Source organism: Bidens hawaiensis, unplaced genomic scaffold (assembly GCF_021521415.1).
Source record: "Bidens hawaiensis isolate Kalapana, Puna unplaced genomic scaffold, B.hawaiensis_p1.1 tig00021688_1, whole genome shotgun sequence".
Lineage (NCBI taxonomy): Eukaryota > Viridiplantae > Streptophyta > Magnoliopsida > Asterales > Asteraceae > Bidens > Bidens hawaiensis.
The window spans coordinates 254,347-280,944 of record NW_027493372.1 but is presented as its reverse complement, the minus strand read 5'-3'; the positions used below and the strand labels follow the sequence as shown (position 1 = coordinate 280,944).

The following is a 26,598-nucleotide window of genomic DNA, read 5'->3' as shown; positions in this document are numbered from 1 at the left end:
GTATGGTGAATAGGGATGAGATAGAGGTGGGTGAGTTTGTTGATAGGACTCTGACACGGGAGCAGATTTCCATACTGCTTGGGTTGAATGACGATCAGTTGATTGTATTAGAGACCGAGCCTGATGTCGAGGTGGTGAATGAGGAAGGTATATTGGATGATCCGTCTATTCAGATGAATACGGATTTCATTTATGAAGACGAGGATGTTGAGATGGAAGATGTAACTGCTGAGGAGTATCCTGATTTGTTTCAACACACGAACGTTGATCAAGGTGCTCCTGTGTTTGATGAGCAGACGGTTAAAGCAGCAGAAGATGATTTGGAAAAGATGTCTAAGGGAAAGAAGGTTGTGGATACTCGTTTCAGATCGATTGAGAACCCAACTGATGCTGATATTGCTAAGTGGTTCAACTACAAAGCGGCGGGTAAGATTATCAAGGCATATCATTTTGTTGATCAAGAACGAAAAGACACAGCTGCTGCATGGGTTAAAGAAAACCAAGTGACCTCCTTCAAGACTGTTTCCAAGGTACATGGTGATATTGTCTCATGGCTTTATGATTCCGAGCTTAAAGTATGTATTATTAAGTGGGAGAAGGGGATCCAGTACTACGAAAAGATAATGGACGTTCTTACTTTACCGCGTTGGGATGTTCGTACCCTCACGAGACGTCCATTTATCAATCGTGGGGGTTATCGGACAACTGAGTGGTTTCATCAACACTTACTATTCGAGGTCAATCATGGCTTTAAGTTCTTCAAGCCCCAGGTCCCGAGACGCAAACGTATTGACGAGATTGATCCGAGGACTGGCTGGAGGAAACTTGTCCTTAAGGTAAAACCGCCAAAGACGATGAAGAAGGTTCCTGTGAAGACGATGCCCCAGCAGATGCATCTCTCGTTCAACCGCTGGTATTATGATAATCGTACTGGCGAGACCGTCATTGTCCTTGGTAAAGGACTGAAGACAGAGCTCATCAAGATAATCGACCCGATGTGGTTGGTTAATTTATCTGAGACCGACAATGACGTGCTCCACAGGAAACAGATTCTGATCGAGCGCAATGAAGACTACGACCTGGCTATGCAATTTCAACGCATTGTGCGCGTTTGTCATGAAAATGGAATTCATAGTTGCAGAGACTGGCAGTCCAAGCGCTTCAAGTAATTTAAAGACAAAGAGCTCAAGACGAGGGGGTGTCTGTTAGTGCACGGTTTTGCGTCTTGAGTCTTTGTAATTATCGTTAACATTTTTGTTTTATATTTAATGTAATAATTAATTAAGCTATTCTCTAGTTCGTTATTGTAATGTCTAGTTCGCTAAGGATGTTTAGCGAACTAAGACTTAAGTTATTATCCCTCCTGATTCGTTAGGGGATGTTAACGAATCAGGGGGTGATTCGTTAAGTTATTTTGTTTATTAATGTATGTAATGAAGTAGTGTCTGGTTCGCTAGGGAATGTTAGCGAACCAGACCTATCTTCTATGTATAGTGAACACTGTTCACCTTTAATGATAAGTTTTGAGAGTTAATTAACAAAACCCTGTCCAAATCCTCTCTCGATCTTCATCCTAATATTAAACAATCACTAATACATATATACTGATAATACATAAACATATATAACACTTAATCATACGTAATTATGAGCTATATCTATAGTTAAGGTATTAATCGATTATACACAGATCTGAGATCTGTTATTGTTATTGGATTGATACACCCGGGGTTCCAACACACGTGCCATTGATGGACATTGAGGTTGATGAACAATTGAACAACATTGAGCAACCGATCGATATAGTTGACCACAAGGAGAAACAACTTCGTAACAAGGTTATACCTTTAGTGAAAGTGATATGGAAGCATCGCAAAGGTTCAGATGCTACTTGGGAAGCGGAGGATGAGATGCCCAAGTTTTACCCGAATTTGTTTATGTAATAGTTAGGTTTCGGGGACGAAACCTCTTTAAGGAGGGAAGACTTGTAAAATAAATTCGTCTATTTTATAAGGGGTCATTATCGGTTTAGATAAATAGAATACGAGTTGGGCTAGTGTTGGGTAAATGGATATGGGTTTTGGACTTGGGTTAGGAAAGAAAGAAGGAAAGACCATGGGCTTAAGCCCATGATCCATAAACATATAAACCCTTAATCACCATTTAACTCCTCATTTACACATATTCCATACACCACCAAAACATACACTTAAGCTTTCTCTCTAGTCCTCTCCTTACCTAAGCCGAAATCAAGAAGGAAACTGAGCACCGACCCGAGGTAATGATAGTATGATATTGTATAAACCCAACCCGTTAGATATGGTCAAGAAACGACGAGCCGACACCGTTAAACCGTTTAAGTCACGAGATCCGGATGGAATCAGGTATAAACCGAACCTAAGATGAGCTTAGGGATCACCCTAGCTCAGATTTGGATCAAACGAGAAGAAAAACGGTGAAAACGGTGCTGAAACACGTTTTTCCGGTGAAATCGCTGGGAATTAGAAGTTTAATAAAATGGCAGAATGGTCCCTGGACATATATAAGAATAGTTTATTTACAAAGAAGCCCTCGAACTTTTAAGTTAGCTAAATAAATAATGATTCAAAATTCTAATGGAAAATGTGTTAAGACAGTTAATGGAAATAAAATTTTTCCAAGCTGACCTGGCAGCTCGACCCCAGCCAGGGGCTCTGACCCTTGAAACCTGCTAGGGGCTGCCGCCCCTAGACCCCGCTGCCAGGGGCGCTGCCCCCGGACCCCCGTTCGTTGTAGGTTATGAATAAACTAGAAACGTGATATAGATAGTGATAGTTAATTGATATGTGTAATTGCTATACAGTTAGTCGTGCACAGCTCAAGAAAGGAATAACTATAAACGGTGAACGTAACCGCATTCAGGTGAGTTTCTAGCCCCATTCCTTGTTATTTTTTCGGGGTTGTGTGCATACTCGATGTGATTAGTTAATACACTTATCCTAAGTGATAAGTGTATGTCATATATGTATCATGTGAAATGTATTAATGTTTTCTTGTCGGTACATGAACGGTCTTCGTATATTGCATGTACTGCCAGGTAGCGGTTGATGTTATATGTATGTTGTAAGATGACGAATGAATGATGTATGTATGTGCGAAACTTACGATTATGTATATAGAAAGTATGTTAAGGAGGTATGGAAGAAAGGGTACCAGACCCTAATAATATCCCAGGATGAAGGGTGACCGGACCCTAATAATATCCGAGGATGAAGGGTGACCGGACCTAATAATATCCGAGGATGAAGGGTGACTGGATCCTAATAATGTCCGAGGATGAAGGGTGACCGGATGTCACACCCTCAAAATCCACTAACGGAGTTTTACCGTCAGAGGGTGTGAACTAACAGAATCGGAATCATCAGTTATAATCAAACCATAAAAACGTTTAAATGAAAATAAGTGCGGAAGCGTAAAACCATAGAAACAATGTTACGTCACGCAGGACGATTTAAAACCAATGATAACAGTTAAAAGTAAGTTTGCATGGTTAAAAGTTTTTCAAGCAATGCATGTTCCTAAACCGCGCGCCCGCCTCGGCTACCTGAGAATAACATACTAAAAGTGTCAACACAAGGTTGGTGAGTTCACAAGTTATATAAAAATAAATCGTTTAGCGTTTGCGTTCAGCGTTACAGCGTTACAGCGTTATAGCGTTTTGCGTTTCAGCGTTACAGCGTTTTGCGTTACAGCGTTTTGCGTTACAACAAGTATTACTAAGTGTTCGACACCGAAGCTGACTCGTTTATTAAGTGCCTTGTCACCAGGTCCTCCAGACCATGGTACGTGTTAGCCAAAATTACACCCGCTCGACCTCCAGTCGAGTTTAGCGTTGGGTGGGGTTTGTTAAACCCAGTAGTACTACTCAACAGTGACTCGCTATTCAAAAATATTAACCGGTTCGATGTGTAGGACTTCAAATGTTTCGTTTGCCACTTAGCCTTTACAAGTGATATATAATTTATAACAAAATCTTAAATGCGTTGTGGAGTATGTTATCTCCCCCAAGTGAAAATCGTTTGAAAAGAGTTTAAAGAGGGGAAAGTGAAACTCACTGTTTGCGAAGAATTTCCCAAATTAAATCACCAAGATGCGCGTCACCGAAAAACTCTCTCTAGCGTTCTAAAACAATAAAGAGATTTTTCTAAGTGTCGGAATATTATCGAGTCTCTAGACCCGGCACATAATACCAATGCACATAACATGTTTCGTGTTTCGTTTGTGAATCGTGTGTGGCTTTAACCAGCGTATTTGGGACACATTACATGTGTAAGCAATCATATACATGTCGTATATTCATAAAGTACCTCACTATCAATTATTCCCCGTAAGGGCATTTTGGTCAACAAATAACAATTAACTAGCCATTATTCCCCATGAGGGCAATTTGGTCAAATCATGGCAATCAATTAGCAATTATTCCCCGCACGGGTATTTTGGTCAAAACATAACAATTATATAGCAAGTATCATGTTTCATGCATTTTTACACAACTCAGCAGCCAGTTTCACCGAGACAGAAATCCTACTAGAAAGATTGTACTATTTCACCGATCATAGCATTTCAATTAATTTACCAATAATCATCACAGAAGCAAATATGTCTTAGGTTTCCAGAACATATTTTATTATATTTTTATTCCACATAGTTTTCTCACAATCATCAAATCATTACAGAAAACTCATAACAGTCAAATTCATGCGCAACAGAATGTTATTTGCAATTCCCGTTAAACGAAAAATCCAATAAATGCAAGACCACTTGGGTTAGGTTTCTAACTCAATGAGTCAACTTCCAGAAGTGGAACCGACCCAATTGTTCTCGTAGTTCATGAGATACAACATTTACAAAACAACCTAACAGCAGGTCTAACAGCTCAGCTTTGCACAACGTTTTTGTAAAATCATAAAAGTTAACTTCTACTTGTCCAAAAATTACAAGTTTATATTCTTTAGAAACTAGACTCAACCTAGTTTACTGTAGTATTAATAATCTCAACCAATTTTCATGTTTACACTTCATTACAGTCACTTAAACATCAAATACACATTCTGTCCAGAAACTGTTTGCATCCAAACTCAACATAATAACAATCTATGAACTATCATGCATTCATATAACACTCTAGACTCCATAAACACCATCCATGCACATCAATTACCCATTACATACATGATTAAGGTTTTTGTTTGAACTCAAATCATAGACACAACAATCAACATGTAACAACATCAATACTAGTTATCAATCATCATTAATTCAACAACAATCATGTTAACACACACCATACAAGAAATCGGCAGCTTAGGGTTTGTTATTAACCCAACAAACATCAAAATCAAGTAACAAGGATGTATAGGATAATCAATTATACCTTCCTAGCACCTAGTTTTTCAATCAAAGGCTTGATTTCTTGGTGTTATGTGTGTGTGAAGGTGACGGCAGCCAAGAGGGATGGAGGGGGTGGCTGATCGGTTTTGGGAGAAAAAAAATAAGAGTTAGGGTTTATTATAACATAGTATTTATAGAATACTATGTTACACTTTAGCCCCTCCACTTCTAAGTATTACTTATCTAGCTTAACTAACTTGTTTACATCTTGAGTTAACGTTTATAACCATGTTATCACATAACACATAAGTCTAACACATAATTATCACATAATTACTGTTTTGACGTTTTTCGTTTATTCATCAATCGTTTGCGTCAACTCGTTTGCGTTTCGGTGCAATTCCCGAAAGACTACACATGTAGTAAGTGTTAAGCGTCATTTAAACCCTAGTTTAATTGTAATGAAGTGTGTGTTATAGATTCAGTGATCTTAAGTTTTGAATTGACGGAATTGAGTTAACGGAGTTAACCTGAAATTGACGATTGTCACACCGGACCCTAATAATATCCGAGGATGGAGGGTACCGGACCCTAATAATATCCGAGGTATGTAGGACGAATGCTCTTTATAACGTAAGGTTAGTTATGTATGTGTATGAAAGATTGATGGACAGGTTAAGTATGTAATGCGTACCTTCGGGCACATATATGTGTATGTAAAGTAAGTTATGTGATTAACTAGAACTAACTCAGCGTAGCTGACTTTTAGTATGCACGCAGGCAAATAGGCTGAGGCAGCTCGCGTGATTGAAGACACATGGCATGGAATCGAAGATACTAGCATCTCGAAGAAATGTTGTGATGTTTTAAAGACTATGTTTTGTTTTAAATGACTATGAATGTTTTATAAGACAAGAGTTGGAGGTTATGTAAGATATTATGGTTGAAGTTTTATATTCCGCGTAAAGTTTTAATTAACTCTGATTTGTAGAACTGTGTTTATGAATAAATCCAAAACCAAAGTAGGGCTACCGGTAATGGGGCCTTACATAACATAACATTTGCTGACATATTTTTGTAATAAAAGATTTATACTTATTGCGGTTTGTAACACTTCTCTTATTTCAGTGGAAATTGTGTGTATCTCACACTATGGGATCATTATGCGTCTGAGCTCTCCAAATATGTAATTGATCATTTTGATGAAGGCCAGGCCATTATTGTTCTGCAGTTTGGTAGGGTTAAGTATTACACCGGTTCTGATGGTAAAGGTAAGTATGTTTACTGTTTTGAATTTTCTTGAGTTTTAACATGTCACTAACTTAAACTAATGTGTCGTTGTATATTTTTCAATTTTGTTAGAGAAAATGTATGTGTCCAATTCTTTTGGATCTAATGTTAGCTGTTTCTTTATAAACGACTTTTTATTTGAAATAGAAGAATACAAAAACCGGTATATTATTAAACCAATAATTATATTTTTATTTATGTATTTAGTTTTTTAAATTTCATATAATGTTACTTATTCCTAAATTGATTCAATTATAAATTTTGTAGTTTGTTGGCTTTGCTAAATGGAAATGATGTTTCTCTTCGTAAACCGATTCTGGTGAAGATGTTGTCTTCTGTTGATGATGAGTTTTTGAGGCAACAGATTTTTTTAACATCGGAGATATTTGTACCATTATATTTGTAAGTTAATTATTACACTCTTAATGTTATCGTAAATATTTTTCAATCCTAATTGAATATTTATTAACTAACATTATACTTTAATCAAGCCTAAAAGTATCATTATCCTTGGTACAATTAAAGCCATCTGCCCAGACACGGAATGGTATTACATTGGTTGTAATACTTGTAGTCGTAAGCTCATGGAAAATAATGGTGAAGGTGGAAAGGAGTATGAATGCAAAACAGTAAGATGCAATGTTTTAGGTGTTATCCCTACACCTAGGTATTTATTGAATTCAAATTCAAATGTGTAATTTGTGCATTGTAAAAGTATATGATATTCATGCTATTTACCTATTTATAAACTTTTTTAGGTTCAAGATCAAGATAAGGGTGCAAGATTCAACTAGAGTTGTGTCGTTGACTCTGTTTGATAGAGATGCTAAAATGTTGACTAACAAAACAGCAAAAGAATTGATTGATTCTCAAAAAGAGGTTTGTTTTCAATTAAAATACTTTGTTATTTATACATTGACATCTATATAATAGATTGTAAGTTTAACAACGATTAATATTATATTTGTTTCTTTGTCATCTAATTTTATTACAAAATAAGGTTGACAATGGTGGATTCCCTGCTGAATTGGATTGTTTATTAGAAAATATATTTGCTTTTAAGGTCGATGTGGCAGATTTCAACTTCAGAAACAATGTCGAGGACTATGGTATTGTGACATCCCACATCAGTTGGGAAGGAGAACTAAGCCTTCCTTATAAGGAGGTGGATACCTTCCTCATCATAACACGTTTTGGGCGCTTAATGGTAGTGGATGAGAGGAGAATTCCACAGTTAAGCGTGCTCAGGTGGGAGAAGTATGAGCATGGGTGACCACCTGGGCAACCAAAAAGCAAATCCGTGAGGCGATGGTGGTACGTCCCGGCCAAAGCGGACAATATTATGGTGCGGTGGTAGCTGGGTTGTTACAAGTGGTATCAGAGCCAGGGACGGACCGGTGGTGCCAGCGAGGACGCTGGATCCCTAAGGGGGGTGGATTGTGACATCCCACATCGGTTGGGAAGGAGAACTAAGCCTTCCTTATAAGGAGGTGGATACCTTCCCCATCATAACGCGTTTTGGACGCTTAATGGTAGTGGATGAGAGGAGAATTCCACAGTTAAGCGTGCTCAGGTGGGAGAAGTATGAGGATGGGTGACCACCTGGGCAACCAAAAAGCAAATCCGTGAGGCAATGGTGGTACGTCCCGGCCAAAGCGGACAATATTATGGTGCGGTGGTAGCTGGGTTGTTACAGGACATCCCACATCGGTTGGGAAGGAGAACTAAGCCTTCCTTATAAGGAGGTGGATACCTTCCTCATCATAACACGTTTTGGGCGCTTAATGGTAGTGGATGAGAGGAGAACTCCACAGTTAAGCATGCTCAGGTGGGAGAAGTATGAGGATGGGTGACCACCTGGGCAACCAAAAGCAAATCCGTGAGGCGATGGTGGTACGTCCCAGCCAAAGCGAACAATATTATGGTGCGGCGGTAGCTGGGCTGTTACAGATGGTATCAGAGCTAGGGCCGAACCGGTGGTGCCAGGTCCACGAGGACGTTGGACCCCTAAGGGGGGTGGATTGTGACATCCCACATCGGTTGGGAAGGAGAACTAAGCCTTCTTTATTAAGAGGTTACCTTCCCCATCATAACGCGTTTTGGTCGCTTAATGGTAGTGGATGAGAGAAGAACTCCACAGTTAAGCGTGCTCAGGTGGGAGAAGTATGAGGATGGGTGACCACCTGGGCAACCAAAAGCAAATCCGTGAGACGATGGTGGTACGTCCCGGCCAAAGCGGACATTATTATGGTGCGGTGGTAGCTGGGCTATTACAGGTATAAACAAGCTTACTGATGACACTAATATTATCACAGAATTACAGATGAGGCATAATGGTCGTTTGGTAATAATATATTCTTAATTATTTTATTATTAAATTCAATTTTATAACTATTTCCACTAACATATGTTGATTTTCCTATTTTGTCTCATCAACAATCAGATTCTACTCCTGTAACATTGGGAGCATCTATTTCTGAATTCCATTCATCCGGTTTGGTTTCTGTTAAGGTATGGATATTTTCTTAAATATAATAGTTTAAACTTATAAATATAGTTAATAGAAAGATGTGTAACATGATTGTTTACTGTCTCTTACTTTTTTAATAACAGCTTTCTGATATTGGAGATAATCAAACTCCAAGTTCAAATGTTGATGCTCAGGATTTGGCAACTGATACAAAAGGAATGTCAACGTCTTCTGACGATAAACTTAAGAGAAAACTGGTGGAAGTTTTTAAAGTTGACGATGATGATAGCATGTCTGCCACTAAGTTGAAGTTTAAGACTATCGAAGAGATGGGAACCACCCGTCAATCATGCAAAGGTGCGACACTTTTAACTCCTAAAGTCGAGAAGGAATCTAAGTGAACAATTTCATTTATGTTGGTTTACAGTTATGTTAAACCTTTTTGAGACATTTGGATATTCTATGTTTGGTTTTTCTCTTTTGTTTTTTTAAACGATTATGCTTGAATTTTGGTTGAGATGAACAATTTATTCTTCTTTGTTTTTTTTGATTATATATATGTTTTTATTTTAATTTTTTTAACTTAATGTTTAGTTGATTTTATCTATACTATCATATGCTTCCTATACATTATATAAATTATCATTTGACCATATTAACAACTAAATACAAAAATAGGTTGAATGTTCATAAATAAATATTATAAAACCATTGAGTTAAATTGTACTTTATATGATATATGTATTTATGTATAAACTTAATTTAAGACAAAATATTGTTATTTTGGAATTGTTGTTAATGTAACCCGTTTAATTGTTTGGTCTATATATAATTTAATAATTTGTAATATAACATGCAAGTAAATAAATTAGTTTTTGATTTTCAACTTTTTTTCTAACACGTTTTTAATATAACAATAAATTAGTTTTTGCTTTTCAACTTTTGTCTAATTTTGTATACAACGGTTTCGTTTTAATTTTTGTATTACAAATATATAGTATATTTTTAAAATATTTTGTTTTATAATTTACTAAATGTAACACATAAATAAAAATGTTATTTATTAATTATTTTTAACATATATTTATCACTATCTTTATAAAATACTGATTTTAAATTGTAATTTGATAACAAATCAGTAATAGAAATTACTAACTAACTTCTATAACTTTGTTAAAGATATTGGCTAATTTTATAAAGTTTTAACATGATCCAACAGAAAAAGCCCATTCCATTAGGCCCATACCCATATTTTCTGTATTAATTTTTAAAAATAAACGACTCTTCGTTTATTAATCTTAATTATCATCTAAAATTCTATTAAAATTTTCGGCCATTGAAACATAAGATCGACTGAACTTATAAAAAAGCTTCTTCCTCTTTGATATAGATATCAATCGATGGATAATGTAAGTACTATTATGTGAGATACTTTAATTTTCTTAATATTCTTATTTAATACAGTTCTAATCTTTAACTGAAGATGGGTTTTAGTCATAATCTTTAATGTTGTTGTTTAGGGTTTAGTTATAACATCAAGTTTTTCTATTTAGTTCGTCTTCAACTAAATTATAAACTGCTTATACTCTCTGTGCATGCTTGAGGGTGTTAACTGTAATATTTTTTTTTTTTAAACAGCGATCATTGTGTTATCGGTTTGTTGATAACAACTTATTGGTTTTTTATTCTTATTTTATTATTGTTATGTGTCATTGGATTTGTTTTGTTAAGATTTTGGTATAAGCATGTTTTAATAGGACTAATTACTATATTAACACAATCATATAATTATCAATGACAGTATATGTATATATAATTATAAAAATAATAACATATTAGTTAGTGTCTTTAAAATTTTTTATTAACTCATATTAAATTTTAACTAAATAGAATGTTATTCCTGCGGTTTGCATTTTCTATCACAATTTCAACGGAGAGACGGTATGTATGATAAAGTCTTTATTTGTTTTTCAACTCTTGCATTATACTTTACCTACCACATAAAATTCATTTCAGACACTTCCAGCTGTGTTTTGTCAAGAAATTTTTGAACCAGGTGCTAATATGCACCCGGTTGTTTTATATCACAAAGACAAAGATTGGTTTGTTCAAGTTGAATTCACAAACGGACGTTATGTTTTTCAAAATGGTTGGGCTGAATTTGTTGAAGACAATCGGTTGATGTTTGGAGATGTCTTGGTTTTCTCTCCAATTAATGAAAATGAATGGAGATTCGTTTACGTTAGAGATCATCCAGTTCATGACGACATGGTTGTTGATGCTGTGGTTCGTTACCCTACTCTTAAATATCTTGTAAGTCACGGTTTAAATTTTTTTATTACTTAATAAATAAACCTTTTTGTCATTTATAAAAGTATTAATTTTTCTTATACTATTTATGATCTTATTTTTTTGATTTGTTTGTAGCCATTGAGAGATGATCAGGTTAGAAGCCACTTTAGTTTACAGCCAGGACAGTATGATGAAATCATTGCTGAGTCTGTTGATGGATTTAAATGGAATCTGTACATTTAGTGCGTCAAGCTGACTACTCCTAGATTTGGTTTTACTGGTATGTGGGAAGAGATGTCCAAGCATTGTAAGCTTGCCGTTAATGATTATTTGGTGTTTCAACGTCTTCAAGGTACGTGGACGTTCAGAATGCATGTTTTTGATAGCCGTGGTATCGAACGTGTAAATTTTAATGATGATTTGGTTTACACCGGTCCAAATCTCCATCCCGAACTCGGTTATGTTCCAATGGTTATTGAGATTGAAAGTGATGACCAACCTGACCAAGACAATCTGCTTGAAGGTATTTTTATCAATTTTTGATATCTTCTATATTTTTTTACACTTTATATTATTAATTACTTTATAAGTTATATGATGCGTATTTTTAGCACTTGATGTTGGTATGGAAGATGTTGATGAGCCGGTTTTGGATATTATTGTTCCTCATGTTCAAGAAGACAACATTTTGGAAGTGATAGTACGAGATACGCTGGTAAGTAAACTCATTTTATACAAGTCTTTTAATTTCATATGTTTGATGTTCAAACAAATAACTTTTATTTGATAGCGTTTGCCGGTTGAGTTTGCATGGAACAATAACTTGGATGTGGAAACAGATTTAGTTTTGTAAGGCCCCGTTACCGGTGCCCTACCATTTGGTGTTGGATTTATCATAAATGCAGTTCTAAATATCAGAGTTAATTAAAACTTTCGCGGAATAATATAAAACATCAACCATTCATTACAATTATCCATAAATTGTCTTTTAAAACATAACATAAATTATATCATTCAAAACATCATGACAATCTTCAGATGCCAGCCTCTTCAATCCTGCCATGTGTCCCTCTCAAACCAGCTGTCTCAATCTGTTAACATGCGTGCATACTAAAAGTCAGCTACGCTGAGTGAGTTCTAGTTAATCACACATTAAACCATACATACACTTACCTCCGATTATGCATCCAAGACACATAATCGTTACTTTACTAATTTACTTTCATTACATAAGTTCATACATGCGTTCATACTTTATTACTTTCGTACTATATAAATTACTGTCCTTTTTTATCTCGGATATTATTAGGGTCAGATCCCTTCCTTTTCTATCTCAGATATTATTAGGGTCTGATCCCTTTCTTGTCTATCTCAGATATTATTAGGGTCTGATCCCTTTTTTTACTTCTCTATCTCAGATATTATTAGGATGTGATACATTTCTTCTCTATCTCAGATATTATTAGGGTCTGATCCCTCTTTCTTCATCTCCGTACATACTGTCTATACATGCCCTTAACATACATACTTTCTTTAATCATTCCCACATATTCATATGTTGTACATATTTCTATCATACACATTCATCTATCATAAACATACCTCCCTTGTCAACACGTGCAATATCCGAAGATTGTTCACATACCGACAAGCTTTCATTCATATTTAAGATATACATTCATAACATATAAATCATACATGGCATACACTTACCATTTACGGTAAGTGTATTAACTATCACATCGAGTATGTACACAGCCCCGAAAACATAACAAGAAAATGGGGCTAGAAACTCACCTGAATGCGGTTACGTTCACCGTTTATGGTAATCCCTTTCTTGAGCTGTGCACGGCTAACTGTATAATATGTACATGTATCAATTAACTATTGCTACTCATATCGTATTTCTATCTTTATATAACCCACAACGAACGGGGGTCCGGGGGCAGCGCCCCTGGCAGCGGGGTTCTAGGGGCGGCAGCCCCTAGCGGGGTCCAAGGGGCAGAGCCCCTGGCTGGGGTTAAGCTGCCAGGTAGGGGTGTTCACGGTTCGGTTCGAAACCGTGAAACCACCCAAACCGGTCACCGGTTTGGTTTCATGGTCGGCTTCTTTTCTTAACTTTTGGTCGGTCGGTTTTGAAAATTTAAAACCGTAGTTAACGGTTTGGTTTACGGTTTATACCAAAAACCGGACCGGACTGTAAGATTTTATCATTATTATAATTTTTTATGTATTATGCTAAGTTAACTAATTGTAATTATATTTACCTAAATATCAAGTTGGGTTTTTATCAACTATATATGACTTTTATCAAAATATGTCATCTAATAAAACCTTATCAATATTGTGTCAATCCCCAATTTTTTCCTTCTTCGTACAACACAATCTAACATTAAGTTTTAGCTTCAAGTTTCTAACGATCTCCCATCTCTTGTTCTCTACTATACTGTTAGATAGTTCGTTGTAACTTGGTTTAAGCATTTTTATGACTCTTTAAATTTTGAACATCTTGTATCAGTTATTAAGACTCTACAAGCTCAAACCATGAAACCAAACCGGAACCAAACCGTAAGTAACGGTTTGGTTTTGTTTGGTTTCAAATTTCAACGGTTCGGTTTCGGTTTTTAATAACAAAAACCGTTGCTAACGGTTTGGTTCATGGTTTGACTTAAAAATCGTCAAAACCGGACCGTGAACACCCCTACTGCCAGGTCAGCTTGGAAAAATTTTATTTTCATTAGTTGTCTTAACACATTTTCCACTAGGATTTTAAATTATTTTCTAAATCGCTAACTCATTCTCTATAACGAATTAAGCCTAATTTGTTGGCTAATTCGTTATCCTTTGTTCTGATTCGTTATGTTTTCCACCTTAATTTGTTACCTTGATTCTTCCTCTTATCCTCTGATTCGTTATTCCAATTCGCCATTTGGACATGACTTAATTCATGGTCTAATTCGTTATTGGATCTTAGCAAACTGGTGAGTAATGAATCACCTGATTTGTTACCTGGTTCGCTATCCTAGTTCGTTAGTCTACTTCGTTTACTTGAGGTAACGAACTGGGTGAGCTGATTCGCTACCTTGACACAACGAATTGCACCATCCTTAACGAATCATTCCTGTTCTTATCCAGACTTTGACTTAGGGTCAAAGTCAAAATTACCAAGAACACAGAATAGTCAACATTCATCAACATCTGCAATTAAACCCTCGTTTCTTAACCAAATATCATGATTTAGGTATCAACGGATTCGGAATTACAACGGCTACAAACCCCAGCCATCAAATCGACCAAACATTAATGTTTAAGGGGTGCGATTTAGGCATATAGGTCACGGGTTCTTAAGCTAACAATTAACCTATCAGATGCTAGCCAATTTCAGTGATATTTGTTTGGTTAGATTCGTTTTCAACACACTACAACAGATTTGTGATTATCTAATTGAATCCGGACCTAAATGAACGATTCCTAGTTATAAACGTACCTTAAACGAGTGAACTACGGACACGAGCTGGTCTTTGATGTTGTTTTGGCTCTTCACAACGATCTAGCACCAACAAGCTCGGGTTTTCGCCTTCGGATCTTGGTTCGGGTTAAACGATAGTGTTTGTGTGTGTTTTCCAAGGTGTACGCTATGGTGTAAAGATGGATAAAATGGAAAGGATTAGGGTTTAAGGGGTATTTATACTCCCTTAAGCCCATGGACCTAAGGCCCGTTCCATTTTATATTCCATCTTCTAAAGTGCAAGCCCAACCGTGTATAGTTTATTATCTAAATCGATAACGACACAATATAAAATAAACGAAATTTATTTTATTATTATAACCAAAAGTAGGATGTTACAAGTTTTAATCAATCCAAATGGTGTTGATGTCTCCACTGAGATTGCTATTGAACTCTATTGAACTGAATGGCAATAATGAGAGGTATAGGGTTAGACATTGGACAAATTTTGTTCGGTCGAATGGGCGTCAGATTGGAACATTGGCTGTTTTTTAGTACAACGAGACTAGTCATTCGTTGATACTCACTTATGTTCTTGGTTGATGTTGAAGTTTATCATGGACTGTTTTTTTTTTTTTTGATGTATTAGGGTTTAAACAATACAATTATGCTAACATGTTCTATATATATTCTGTTAGCTTTACTTATGTAAATTATCCTAATTATTTTGTTAGCTTTAGTATGTATGCTTTGTACTACTAATTATGACTTTATGTTATGGTTTTTTGGTTATAATTTTAAGAACATTGTCATTAGTTGTATTGTATTTATCTTTTATAAGTATATATATTTATATTTAATAATTATTACCTATAATATTTATTGCCATCCGTGCATTAGGAAACAAATATATATTACCTAAAGTTGAATGTCATATAATATTTATTCTATACAATAATTCGTATATAATTATCTATGCCATAAATTAATTATTTATCAAAACCTTATATATTATTTTATACGAATACTTATACGTTAATTGTTTTAAAAAAGTCAAAATTAAATTAAGAATAATATTGAGAAAGATTATCATATATTAATGGCATAAATCTATTTTATTTTAGCCATCATATTTCTAAAATTATTATCACCATATTTCCTCTAAAAATAAACCAATCCTAATATAATGCCAATTATTGTTTCCATTTAAAGAGTATAATTTCCATTATTTGTGTTTATATACACATATAAATTTACATTCTTTGTCACTTATATTCGTTTTCATTATTGTCATACGTTTGTTCCTCAAGAAGCGTTTACACAAGAAGCTTAATATTGATTTTGTAAGTGTTTTCGACATTTTTTTTAGTTTTTTTTTTGTTGGTAGGATGTGAACCATGTCAATTGTTTACGTTTGGCAGAAACAAAAAATTGTTTATATTCAAACAATAATTTCCGGATAAATTTTTGGTTCATAAATACCAATTTTAAAGTTTTGTTTTTTCAATTTCATTTTTTTTATATATTTAGCCGACCGTGATGTTTATTTAAATCCAAATATACACATATAGAAAATTGATTCTTAAGAAAGCAGTTGTTAAATATTTTGTTTTTCGATTTTTTGTGTAAGAATTAAAGGTAATATTATTTGTTTCTGGTATTCCTCATTCACTTCGATTTTCATTTTGAGTTATATTACTTAATGGTGTTTTGAAGCTTTAATCTATAAGACTTTATTTTTCTATCTTATGGTTCAATAAATTAGGCTTAACTCAAGTTTTAGGGTTGTTATCTATATTTTTTGAAGATGTCTACATTAAAAAAGAAACGAAAAAATGAAGGATCATCATCTTCTCAGAATAAGCTAAGTAACAGTGGTAGGTACAGTAATTTTATTTGTTTTTACCCATTTAATGATATTTCTATGGTTTGAATTTGTTTAACGGTGCAATATTGTTATTATTTTAATTTTTCATTTTTTTCAATGTAGCCCAAAGTCAACGTTTACCATTGTCTACCATATCCAATAATAAAAACTACATCGATTATCAATCAACACCAATTGTCACTCTACCATATCAAGCAAGTATGTAAATTTTAGTAAATCATGAATTTAAATTTGAAATCACTTTTTAAAATAAATTAATATTTGATATTCTATAGTTTAGGTGGTTGTAATTTACCGGTTAGTAGTTACCAAGATAATATCCATCGTTTATCTAATAATACAAATTCTTATCCGCATTCAACATATTCCTCCTTTAATCCTTGTGTCCCTGCTACGTTAATAAAAATATCGTTATTATATATATATTATTGATTAGTTTTATGTTTTTTATTTTTTTGTTTTATATTTAAAACGTTACAGTTAATCGGATCTTCGACACCTTGCAAAATTTTTCATCATCAACACAAGTATCGCGTTTACAATGTAATAAGGAGAACGTGTCTCCATCAACAATTTCGAATGTCTACTCTTCGAATGTAGTAAACAGCGGTTAGTATTCACGAATTGTTTTCAATTTAAATATACTCTGTTAATATTTTTAGTATTTTTTACAACCTTTATTTTTGTTTAAATAATGATGTTATAACCTTTGTAATTTCAAGACTCTCAAATATGTACACCATTTTTGAACTCTGCTGCGTCCAAAAGGAAAGAAAGACGATCAATTTTAGACGCAAAAAGAACTTCCTCCGTTGACGGGAACAAAAATGGTCTACAAAATAGGTCTTCAAATATATTGCATTTTCCTTATAAGTATTATTTTCTTATTTTGAATTTATTTTAAATAAATGATAAGCATATGGCGGAAACCAATTCGCAAGTATGTAAATTGTATTAAAATTATAACTTTATATTATAAAAATTATTTATAAATGAAAATTAACAAATCAATTGTCTATTCCAGGTGCTTCTAATATATCTGTTAGTGGTTTAAGCAATAACCCAAATTACTTTCCGCATACAACATATAAATCATTTAATCCTTGTATCCCTGGTATGTTATTAAAATGTTTTTCACTATGTATTGTCATCATCAATTTGTGTTTCTTATTTTTAAGATTAATATGTTAAACGATACAGTTAATCAAAATTTTGACAAATTGAAAAATATCCACTCATCCACACAAGTTACGCGTTTACAATCTAATAACGAGAACCTGTCTCCATCAACAACGCTAAATGTCTACTCTTCGATTGTATTAAACAACGGTTAGTGTTTTAAAATATTTATAAATAAACATGTTTTATTTAGTCTTTAGTTATGCTTAAATATTGATATTATTACCTTTGTAATTTCAAGACTCTAAAACATGTACACCATTTGTGAACACTGTTGCGTCCAAAAGGAAAGAAAGACAATCAATTTTAGATTCCAAAAGAACTGCTTCTGTTGACAGAAACAAAGCTGGTCTCTGAAATACATCTTCAGGTAATTTGTTTTTCAAATTAAACTATTATTGTCCTTTTTTATGTATGTTTTTTTAATAAAACAAAAAACAATTGTTCAATCAAACGTTTCATAATTTGTTAATTTAAACATGTTACAATTTAACACCAAATAATTTGAATATAATTTACAATTTGAATAACTTTCTTTTTAACAACTTTCTTTTTTTAATTTTGTTGACAACCTTTATAATAACTTTCTTTTTTTAATTTTGAACAGGTCGTATAAATAAATTTAATGTTCAAGAAGGATCAAACGCGTCTTGTGTTGTTGATGACATTCCGGAGTCGTCTACAACCTTTCGTAGAAGGTTAAGAAAAAGAACCCCTATAGTACCTATACCTATGACTGATTTAAATGAACATGCTACAACTATCAATTATCATAATGTTGTAGATGTTTATAAAGGAATATCATCAGGTATGATATATATTTCATAATTTACTTGAAATCATTTATTATGTATTTAGGTATACTAAGTAACTCCAAATGTTGATATTAAAATTTTACTAGAATATCTTGATCATGGAAATCAATCCGTTATGTGTCCAAGTTGCAATGCTTTGTTGTGGAAAGCCGAAGTTAACAGACCAAGTAGTGCTAGTGAAGAAGGAGCTTTTTCACTTTGTTGTTATAATGACAAAGTCGAACTTCCCGATGTTAGACAACCAGATGACACTTATCTTGACTTATTTTATGGTGAGAGTTCCATGAGTAAGTATTTCTTGAAAAACATTAGACGTTTCAATTCGATGTTTTCGTTTACGTCTATGGGAGGAAAGATTGATCATTCCATAAACAGAGGCAATGCACCATATACGTTTCGACTTAGCGGTGAAAACTATCATTGTTTGGGAAGTCTTTTACCATTAGAAGGTTGTAAACCACAGTTTTCTCAACTTTACATTTACGACACTGAAAACGAGGTTTCTAACCGTCAGGGTGTTTTTGGGTAAATACTTTTAATGATATTCGTCCACTTTTGTTATGTTATTAATTTTTAGTATAATTTTTATTATTTATAATCTTAGGAAATGTTTTTTTTTTGTGGGCAGTGATAATAATTCAATGGACGATGAGCTAGAGATGTATATTATTAATTATTTGAAGACTATGTTAGATTCAAATAATCATTTGGTCCAAGCTTATCAGATGGTAAGAGATTGTTTTGAAGAAAACCCACAACTCGATTTGAAGTTGTGTATTATTGGAACAAGACAGCATGATGCGAGACAATATAACTTACCATCCAGTTCTGAAGTTGCTGCTTTAATCGTCGGTGATATTGGTCACGCTGTCGACAACCGAGATATAATTGTTACCAAGCAATCTAGTTCGTTAAAGCGTATTATTGAACTTAATCCATCGTATACACCTCTTCAATACCCGTTGTTTCATCCTTTTGGTCAGGATGGTTATCAGGTTAATATACTTCATAAGAATGTTTTCTCTTCATCAACCGCAGCACGCACGAAGGTTACAATGCGTGAGTTTTTTGCTTATCATATTCAAGATAGGACAAATACGTTTTCAACCATGTTAAATGGTAGGCGTTTGTTTCAGCAAATTTTAGTTCACAAATATACGATGATTGAGGCTCAAAGATTATATTTTATAAGCGGTAAACAACATAAACTTCGATGTGATACGTACCAAAGTTTACGGGGTATGCAATCTGTTGGGAATACTGATATTTCAACAGCTGGTCAACGTGTTATTCTACCATCCTTATTTACTGGCGGAGCAAGATATATGATGCAAAATTATCTAGACGCTATGTGTCTCTGTAGATGGTTTGGTTATCCCTATTTTTTTCATAACCATAACATGTAATCCCAATTGGCCAGAAGTTAAAAGATTTCTTAAGGATACAACATTAAAGTCGGAGGATAGACCTGATATTTAATGTCGGCTTTTTAAAGTCAAACTTGATGCAATGATTAAATTGGTGAAGGATAAGTCTTTGTTTGGAAAGGTTCTAGCAGGTAATTTTATTTAATTTGATGAGTATAAAATTTTAAACATGGCCTACTTGAATATTTTACTTTCTATAGAGTTAAAAATCAATTTAAACAAACAGATTATTTATTTAACTAATAAAATTTGAGTAATTTTTACTTTTATTATGTATGTTGCAGTTGTTTACACGATCGAGTTTCAAAAAAGGGGGCTACCGCATGCTCATATTTGCATATTTATGCATCCAGGTAGTATATTCATAATCCACAAGATGTAGATAAATTATTTCTGCTGAGATTCCAAACAATTTATTTTTGCCGAGATTCCAAACAATTTATTTCTGCTGAGATTCCAAACAAAGACACTGATCCAGACCTATACAAGCTTGTATATGATCATATGATTCAAGGTCCGTGTGGTGATGCTAATTCGAAGTGCACCTGCATGGTAAACAAAAAATGCTCCAAAGGTTTTCCTAAAATGTTTAATGATGAGACAGCTGTTGATTCGCAAGGTTTTCCGGTATACAAAAGAAGAGATAACGGGAAATATATTGTTAAGTCAGATATAATGATGGATAACAGAACTGTTGTTCCATACAACAAGACTTTATTAAAATAATTTCAAGCACATATTAATGTTGAGTGGTGTAATCAAGATGGATCGATAAAGTATTTGTTCAAATACATTAATAAGGGTCCAGACCGAGCAACAATTTCTCTTGTGCAAAATAACAATGCTGATAACCCAGATCCTAATTTAGATGAAATCAAAGCATTTTATGATTGTAGATATGTGTCTGCATGCGAGGCAACATGGAGGATATTTTCATTTGATGTGCATTATAGAATTCCGTCTGTTATGAGACTTGCTTTTCATTTACCTGGTGAGCAACAGGTAATATATGGTGCTAACGAAGATATTGAAGATATTTTAAACAAGACAACTAATGCTTCTTCGATGTTTACCGGTTGGTTTGAGTGTAATAAGAACCATGACCTTGCAAAAACTCTCACATACGCAGAGTTTCCAACAAAGTATGTTTGGAAAAAACAGTTACGTAAATGGGAACCTCGCCTAAGGGGTTTCGCAATAGGTAGAGTTCAAGCTGTTCCGTGGCATTCGACGAGGCTTACTATCTAAGGATATTATTAAATAAGGTTAAAGGCCCAGAATGTTTTGAAGACATTCGAACAGTTGATGGAGTTGGGTTTGAAACATTTCGAGATGCGTGTTACAAAAGAGGTCTTTTAGATGATGACAAGGAACACATAGAAGCCATTGAAGAAGCAAGTCATACCTCTACCGGATATTATTTAAGAATTTTATTTGCTACAATGTTGATTACTTATAGTTTATCTAGACCTCATTTTGTTTGGGAAAGCACTTGGCAACTTTTAGTTGACGGTATACTATATAAACAACAAAAAGATCAAAATAACCCAAGTACGATTAACTAATTTTTTAATTTTTTCAATTATGGAAAATATCTAATATCCATTAATATTTCATAAATATTAATTTAATTAGTTTTTTTATTTATTTTCAGGTTTGATTCTTAATGAACAACAGTTAAAAAACCTAGCAGTTCTCGAAACTGAAATTTTTTTAATTTCAAACAACTCCAGTCTTAGAAAATATCAACAAATGCCATTTCCAGATATGGAGACAATTTCACGAGCAACTAATCCGTTAATGGTGGAAGAGCTCTCATATGATACCGAGACCATGAATAACGAATTTAATAATCTGTTTGATTCGTTAACAGATGAACAACGAGGGGTTTATAACGAAATAATGAGTGCTTTGATTGGTAAAAAAGGTGGAGTATATTTTGTTTATGGTTACGGCGGTACTGGAAAAACTTATTTATGGAAAACCTTATCTGCATCGATAAGGTTAAAAGGAGAAGTTGTGTTGAATGTAAATTGGTATAGCTTCTTTGCTTTTGTAGGGTGGAAGAACCGCACATTCGAGATTTTTAATACCTATTAATTTGACCGAAGATTCCATTTGTCCGGTAATATTACAACCCACTTTATGTTAATTTTTATATTAATCATTTTTTGAGTATATATGGGTTTATTTGTTATTCCAGTATCAATTTACTTTTAAATATCTTACTTTGTTTATGTTTTTTAATTTCTTTCATAAATTAGGTTAAAGGAAATACCGACGTATATGAGTTATTGAAAAAGACAAGCCTAATAATTTGGGATGAAGCACCCATGATTCATAAGCATGCTTTCGAAGCGTTGGACAGGACTTTAAACGATGTTATGCATGGTGATTCTTGTAATTCTTCTGAAGCCGTTTTTAGAGGTAAGGTTGTTGTTTTTGGTGGTGATTTTCGTCAAATTTTGCCCGTTGTAACCAACGGTACAAGAAGTGAATGTGTCAATTCTTGCATAAATTCTTCTTATATCTGTCAAAATGTAAAGTTCTTAAACTAACTAAGAACATGAGGCTTATAGTTGGATGTCGATCTTCAGATGTTGAAAACATCAGAGAGTTTGCTGATTGGCTATTAGACATACGTCAAGGAAACGTTGGTGGTCCAAATGACGGACAGTCATTGATATTCCAGACGATCTTTTAATATTGAACTCAATTAATCCGATGGGTGACTTAATAACCTTTGTATATCCTAATAAATTAGATAGATTCAACGAACTTACTTACTTTCAGGTGGAAGGCCCCGTTACCGGTAGCCCTACTTTCGTGTTGGATTTACTCATAAACACAGTTCTAAATATCAGAGTTAATTAAAACATTCGCGGAATATAAAAACTTTAATAAAACATTTCATAGCAATCCAAAACTTGTCTTAAACAACCAACTTGTCTTTCAAAATAAACAAAACATTAACTTAAACGTCTTAAGTCTTCCGATGCCAGCCTTTTATTCAGTGCCACGTGTCCCCTCAAGCGAGCTGCCTCATCCTACTCACCTGCGTGTATACAAAAAGTCAGCTACGCTGAGTGAGTTCTAGTTAATCATATATTATACAATACACACAAACTTGTACTCTTTCATTCATACTTTCATACTTTCATACTTTCTTTTGTACTAACTTGCTTTCATATCTTACGTTATAAAGAGCATTACGCCCTACATTCCTCGAGTATTATTAGGGCTCGGTACCCTCCTTCCTCGAGTATTATTAGGGCTCGGTACCCTCCTTCCTCGAGTATTATTAGGGCTCGGTACCCTCTTTCCTCGAGTATTACTAGGGCTCGGTACCCTCTTTCCTCGAATATTAGTAGGGTTCGATTCCCTCTTCGTTACCATACAACCATACATCATACCTCGAGTATTATTAGGGCTCGGTACCCTTTTCGTAACCATACAACCATACAACCATCCTTTCCTTCTTTTATTAACTTTATCACGTTCATACACATAAGCATACATATCATACTTACCATATACATAGCGTTACAACCTGACAGTACGTGCAATATCCGAAGATCGTTCACGTACCATCAAGCAATCATTCATACATTTCACATTATTCACATAAGGCATACACTTATCTCTTAGGATAAGCGTATTAACAAACATATTGAGCATTCGCCTCTGTTCATTCGTAATCACCAGAATCACCCTCGTTTTGTCGAGAAATTCTTGGATAAGACGTTAACAAGTCCCACGATCATTCCCATGGCCTTGTTCGGGTAAAACTTAGCCCGGAATGACGTAAAGTTTGGACCTTTATGGTAAAAACGTTCAATAAAACGTACAATTTAAAGGTCAAGAACATACCTTTTGTGCTCGTTCGATCTCGTTTAACTTGTTTATGCACTCTAGATCTCGTGTAATAAAGATCTAATACCAACTAACGTTTAATCTCTCCCGGATCTTGCTCGTTTCTCTCCCTCGGCCGCCGACCGTATATGGCGGTGTGTGGTGTGTGTGTGTTTTTGAGTGTGTAGAGATTAAGATGGAAATGAATGAGGGTTTAGGGTTTTAGGTTGGTTTAGGGGATATTTATATCCCTTAAAGCCCATGGACCTAAGGCCCATTCCCATTTAACCCACCTTAATTAATCTAAGTCCATGATCCGTTCTTTACTCGATATTAATTAATTAATAACGCGAAATCACTAAACGTAACTTTCTTTATTTAACATTATAATATTTAGGATGTTACATCAGGATCGTGCACTGTTGGCACCTTTGAATGAGGTTGTTCAAGAAATTAATGAACGTATGTTAGCCATATTTCCTGGTGAAGAAGTCGAGTATCTAAGTTCCGACAGTTTAGCTGAATGTGAAGACGTTTCAGAGGATTTTGATCCACAGTTGTACTCTCCTGATTTGTTAAATGTTTTAAAGATGTCAGGAATGCCCAATCATAGATTGGTCCTCAAAGTTGGTGTTCCCATCAAGCTATTAAGGAATATTAATCATAAAAAGGGTTTGTGCAATGGAACGCGCCTTCAAGTCGTTAGTCTCGGTAGGCGTGTAATTGATGCTAAAGTTGTCTCTGGTACGAATATAGGATATCGTACTCTAATTAGTCGAGTAACTCTTACACCAACTGATAAGAAACTTCCTTTTAGATTAAAAAGAAGACAGTTTCCTATCTCGGTATGTTTTGCCATGACAATCAACAAAAGTCAAGGTCAATCTTTGTCAAGAGTTGGATTGTATCTTAAAGATCCAGTATTTTCCCATGGTCAGGTTTATGTCGCTTTGTCAAGAGTGAAGAGTCGATATGGTATTAAGTTAGTGATACTTGACAAAGAATCAAAGCTTACAAATAAAACAACAAATGTTGTGTACAAGGAGATTTTTGGAAACGTAGAATGAAAACATAGTGAATTTGTCATGTCTTTGAAATTGTTATATTCTACACTTATTGTTATCATGTAACTTTTTTTTGTCTATACTTATTTTGTTCTATACTTTTGTTTGTTATCATATCTTAAAAATTGTTATTAAGTTATAAATAAATATTTAATGTTAATATATACAAAAAAAATTTCGGATTCAAATGTTTAATAACATACCATTGTTTATATGAGTATTTCAATTTTAACTTAAAGTATTAAAAATAGTAAATATAATATTTAATAAAATATTAGAAATATAGGGTAACTATGCATGATATACTCATTAGATAGATATAATGATTTACATCTTTGGAAAACTAAACCATCACTTCATTTTTATATTTTATAATTATCAATTTAATTCATCATCATCTTCTTCTTCTTTTACACTCTAAAGGTTTTCATAACAAAATTAATAGGAAAAAAATGTCTACCATTGTCAATTGGAAGTTTTCTACTGTTTTACGTAAGTATGAATTTCTGTTTAGCGATTTACTCATAATACACAAAGATAATATTGAATCTGTGATGATGTTTAATAACCTCCTTAAACATCAGATTCATGAGATTGGTGTTAGACTAACTAATAAGTATTTTATGAACTTTAGATTTGTAGGTTGTACATAACAACTTTGTAATGCTTAGATGTTAGTATTTATTAAACATGTTGTTATGTTAAGTTTAATTTAATTGAATATTGTGTTGTTTTTATAACTTTTTAGGTTATTAGGAAGTGGAAGTTTATGTTGGTATAACTTTTGAAGACTTTGATGATGTTAATATCAAAAAACATGTTTAGTGTTTTTCTTAAGGTCTTTTGGTTGTTTTGTTTCAATTAACTTATTGTAATTTTGAAGTTTGAATCTTAAGACAATGTAATTTTATAAATACTTTGGTAACAAAATATGAAAATTTAATCACTGTAATGTACTTTAAAACAATTTGAAAATACTTTGAAAGCATTATCCGTCATAAATTTAATAGGTTTAAAAATCATCACGACAATATTGAAAAAGTAGTTGTCTCACGTAAATGTGAGTTGTACAAAGACTCGAATGTCTCACCTTGTAAGTTTATAATAAACGAGAGCTTCCTGGTATTAAATACTTAGGTTAAAAACGAAGTAGCATATTTAAATAAGTATAAACCCAAAAATTATAACGATAATCATGAGATTAGAAACTTTACATATTGCACAATGTCTTACATTGTACAGGCAGAGCTTTCAGATTCGTGTATAAAATTTTCTATCGATCGGAGAGGGTATCGTTACGACTACTAGGGGTATTATACCAACTTATAAATATAAGAAAAATTGAGAGCGAAAGAAATTTTTGGACGAGAGATTGAAGCCAGGATCCCAACCTATTTATAGTTGAAACTAGGTCAGTTCGCGTAGCGCGAACCAACACCATCAACCACTTCATGTCGAGTGAAGCAACAATAGGGTCGTCGAGTCAGCCCTAGTTATGCCACG

At 33.9% G+C, this 26,598-nt stretch overlaps 1 protein-coding gene across 1 annotated transcript; it reads left to right on the top strand.

The window, feature by feature from the left end:
- Window positions 1–10,924: 10,924 nt before the first annotated feature.
- On the top strand, window positions 10,925–25,098 carry LOC143564012 (uncharacterized). The gene is made up of 18 exons (XM_077051414.1): window positions 10,925–10,930; window positions 11,021–11,071; window positions 11,147–11,443; window positions 11,558–11,575; window positions 11,666–11,945; window positions 12,034–12,137; window positions 16,678–16,747; window positions 16,861–16,956; window positions 17,239–17,367; window positions 18,545–18,745; window positions 18,839–19,277; window positions 19,381–19,801; window positions 20,464–20,532; window positions 20,981–21,254; window positions 21,834–22,207; window positions 22,444–22,606; window positions 22,726–22,855; window positions 24,429–25,098. Exons 1-18 carry the CDS (start codon window positions 10,925–10,927, stop codon window positions 25,096–25,098), a joined length of 3,792 nt encoding a protein of 1,263 aa, XP_076907529.1.
- Window positions 25,099–26,598: the final 1,500 nt, after the last annotated feature.

Bases quoted from the DNA above. Each gene is read 5' to 3' on its own strand.
- LOC143564012 (XM_077051414.1), top strand. The intron at 19,278-19,380 runs GTAAATACTTTT...TTTTGTGGGCAG, and splicing joins AACCGTCAGGGTGTTTTTGG to TGATAATAATTCAATGGACG. The intron at 19,802-20,463 runs GTTACAATGCGT...TGTATGTTGCAG, and splicing joins CAACCGCAGCACGCACGAAG to TTGTTTACACGATCGAGTTT.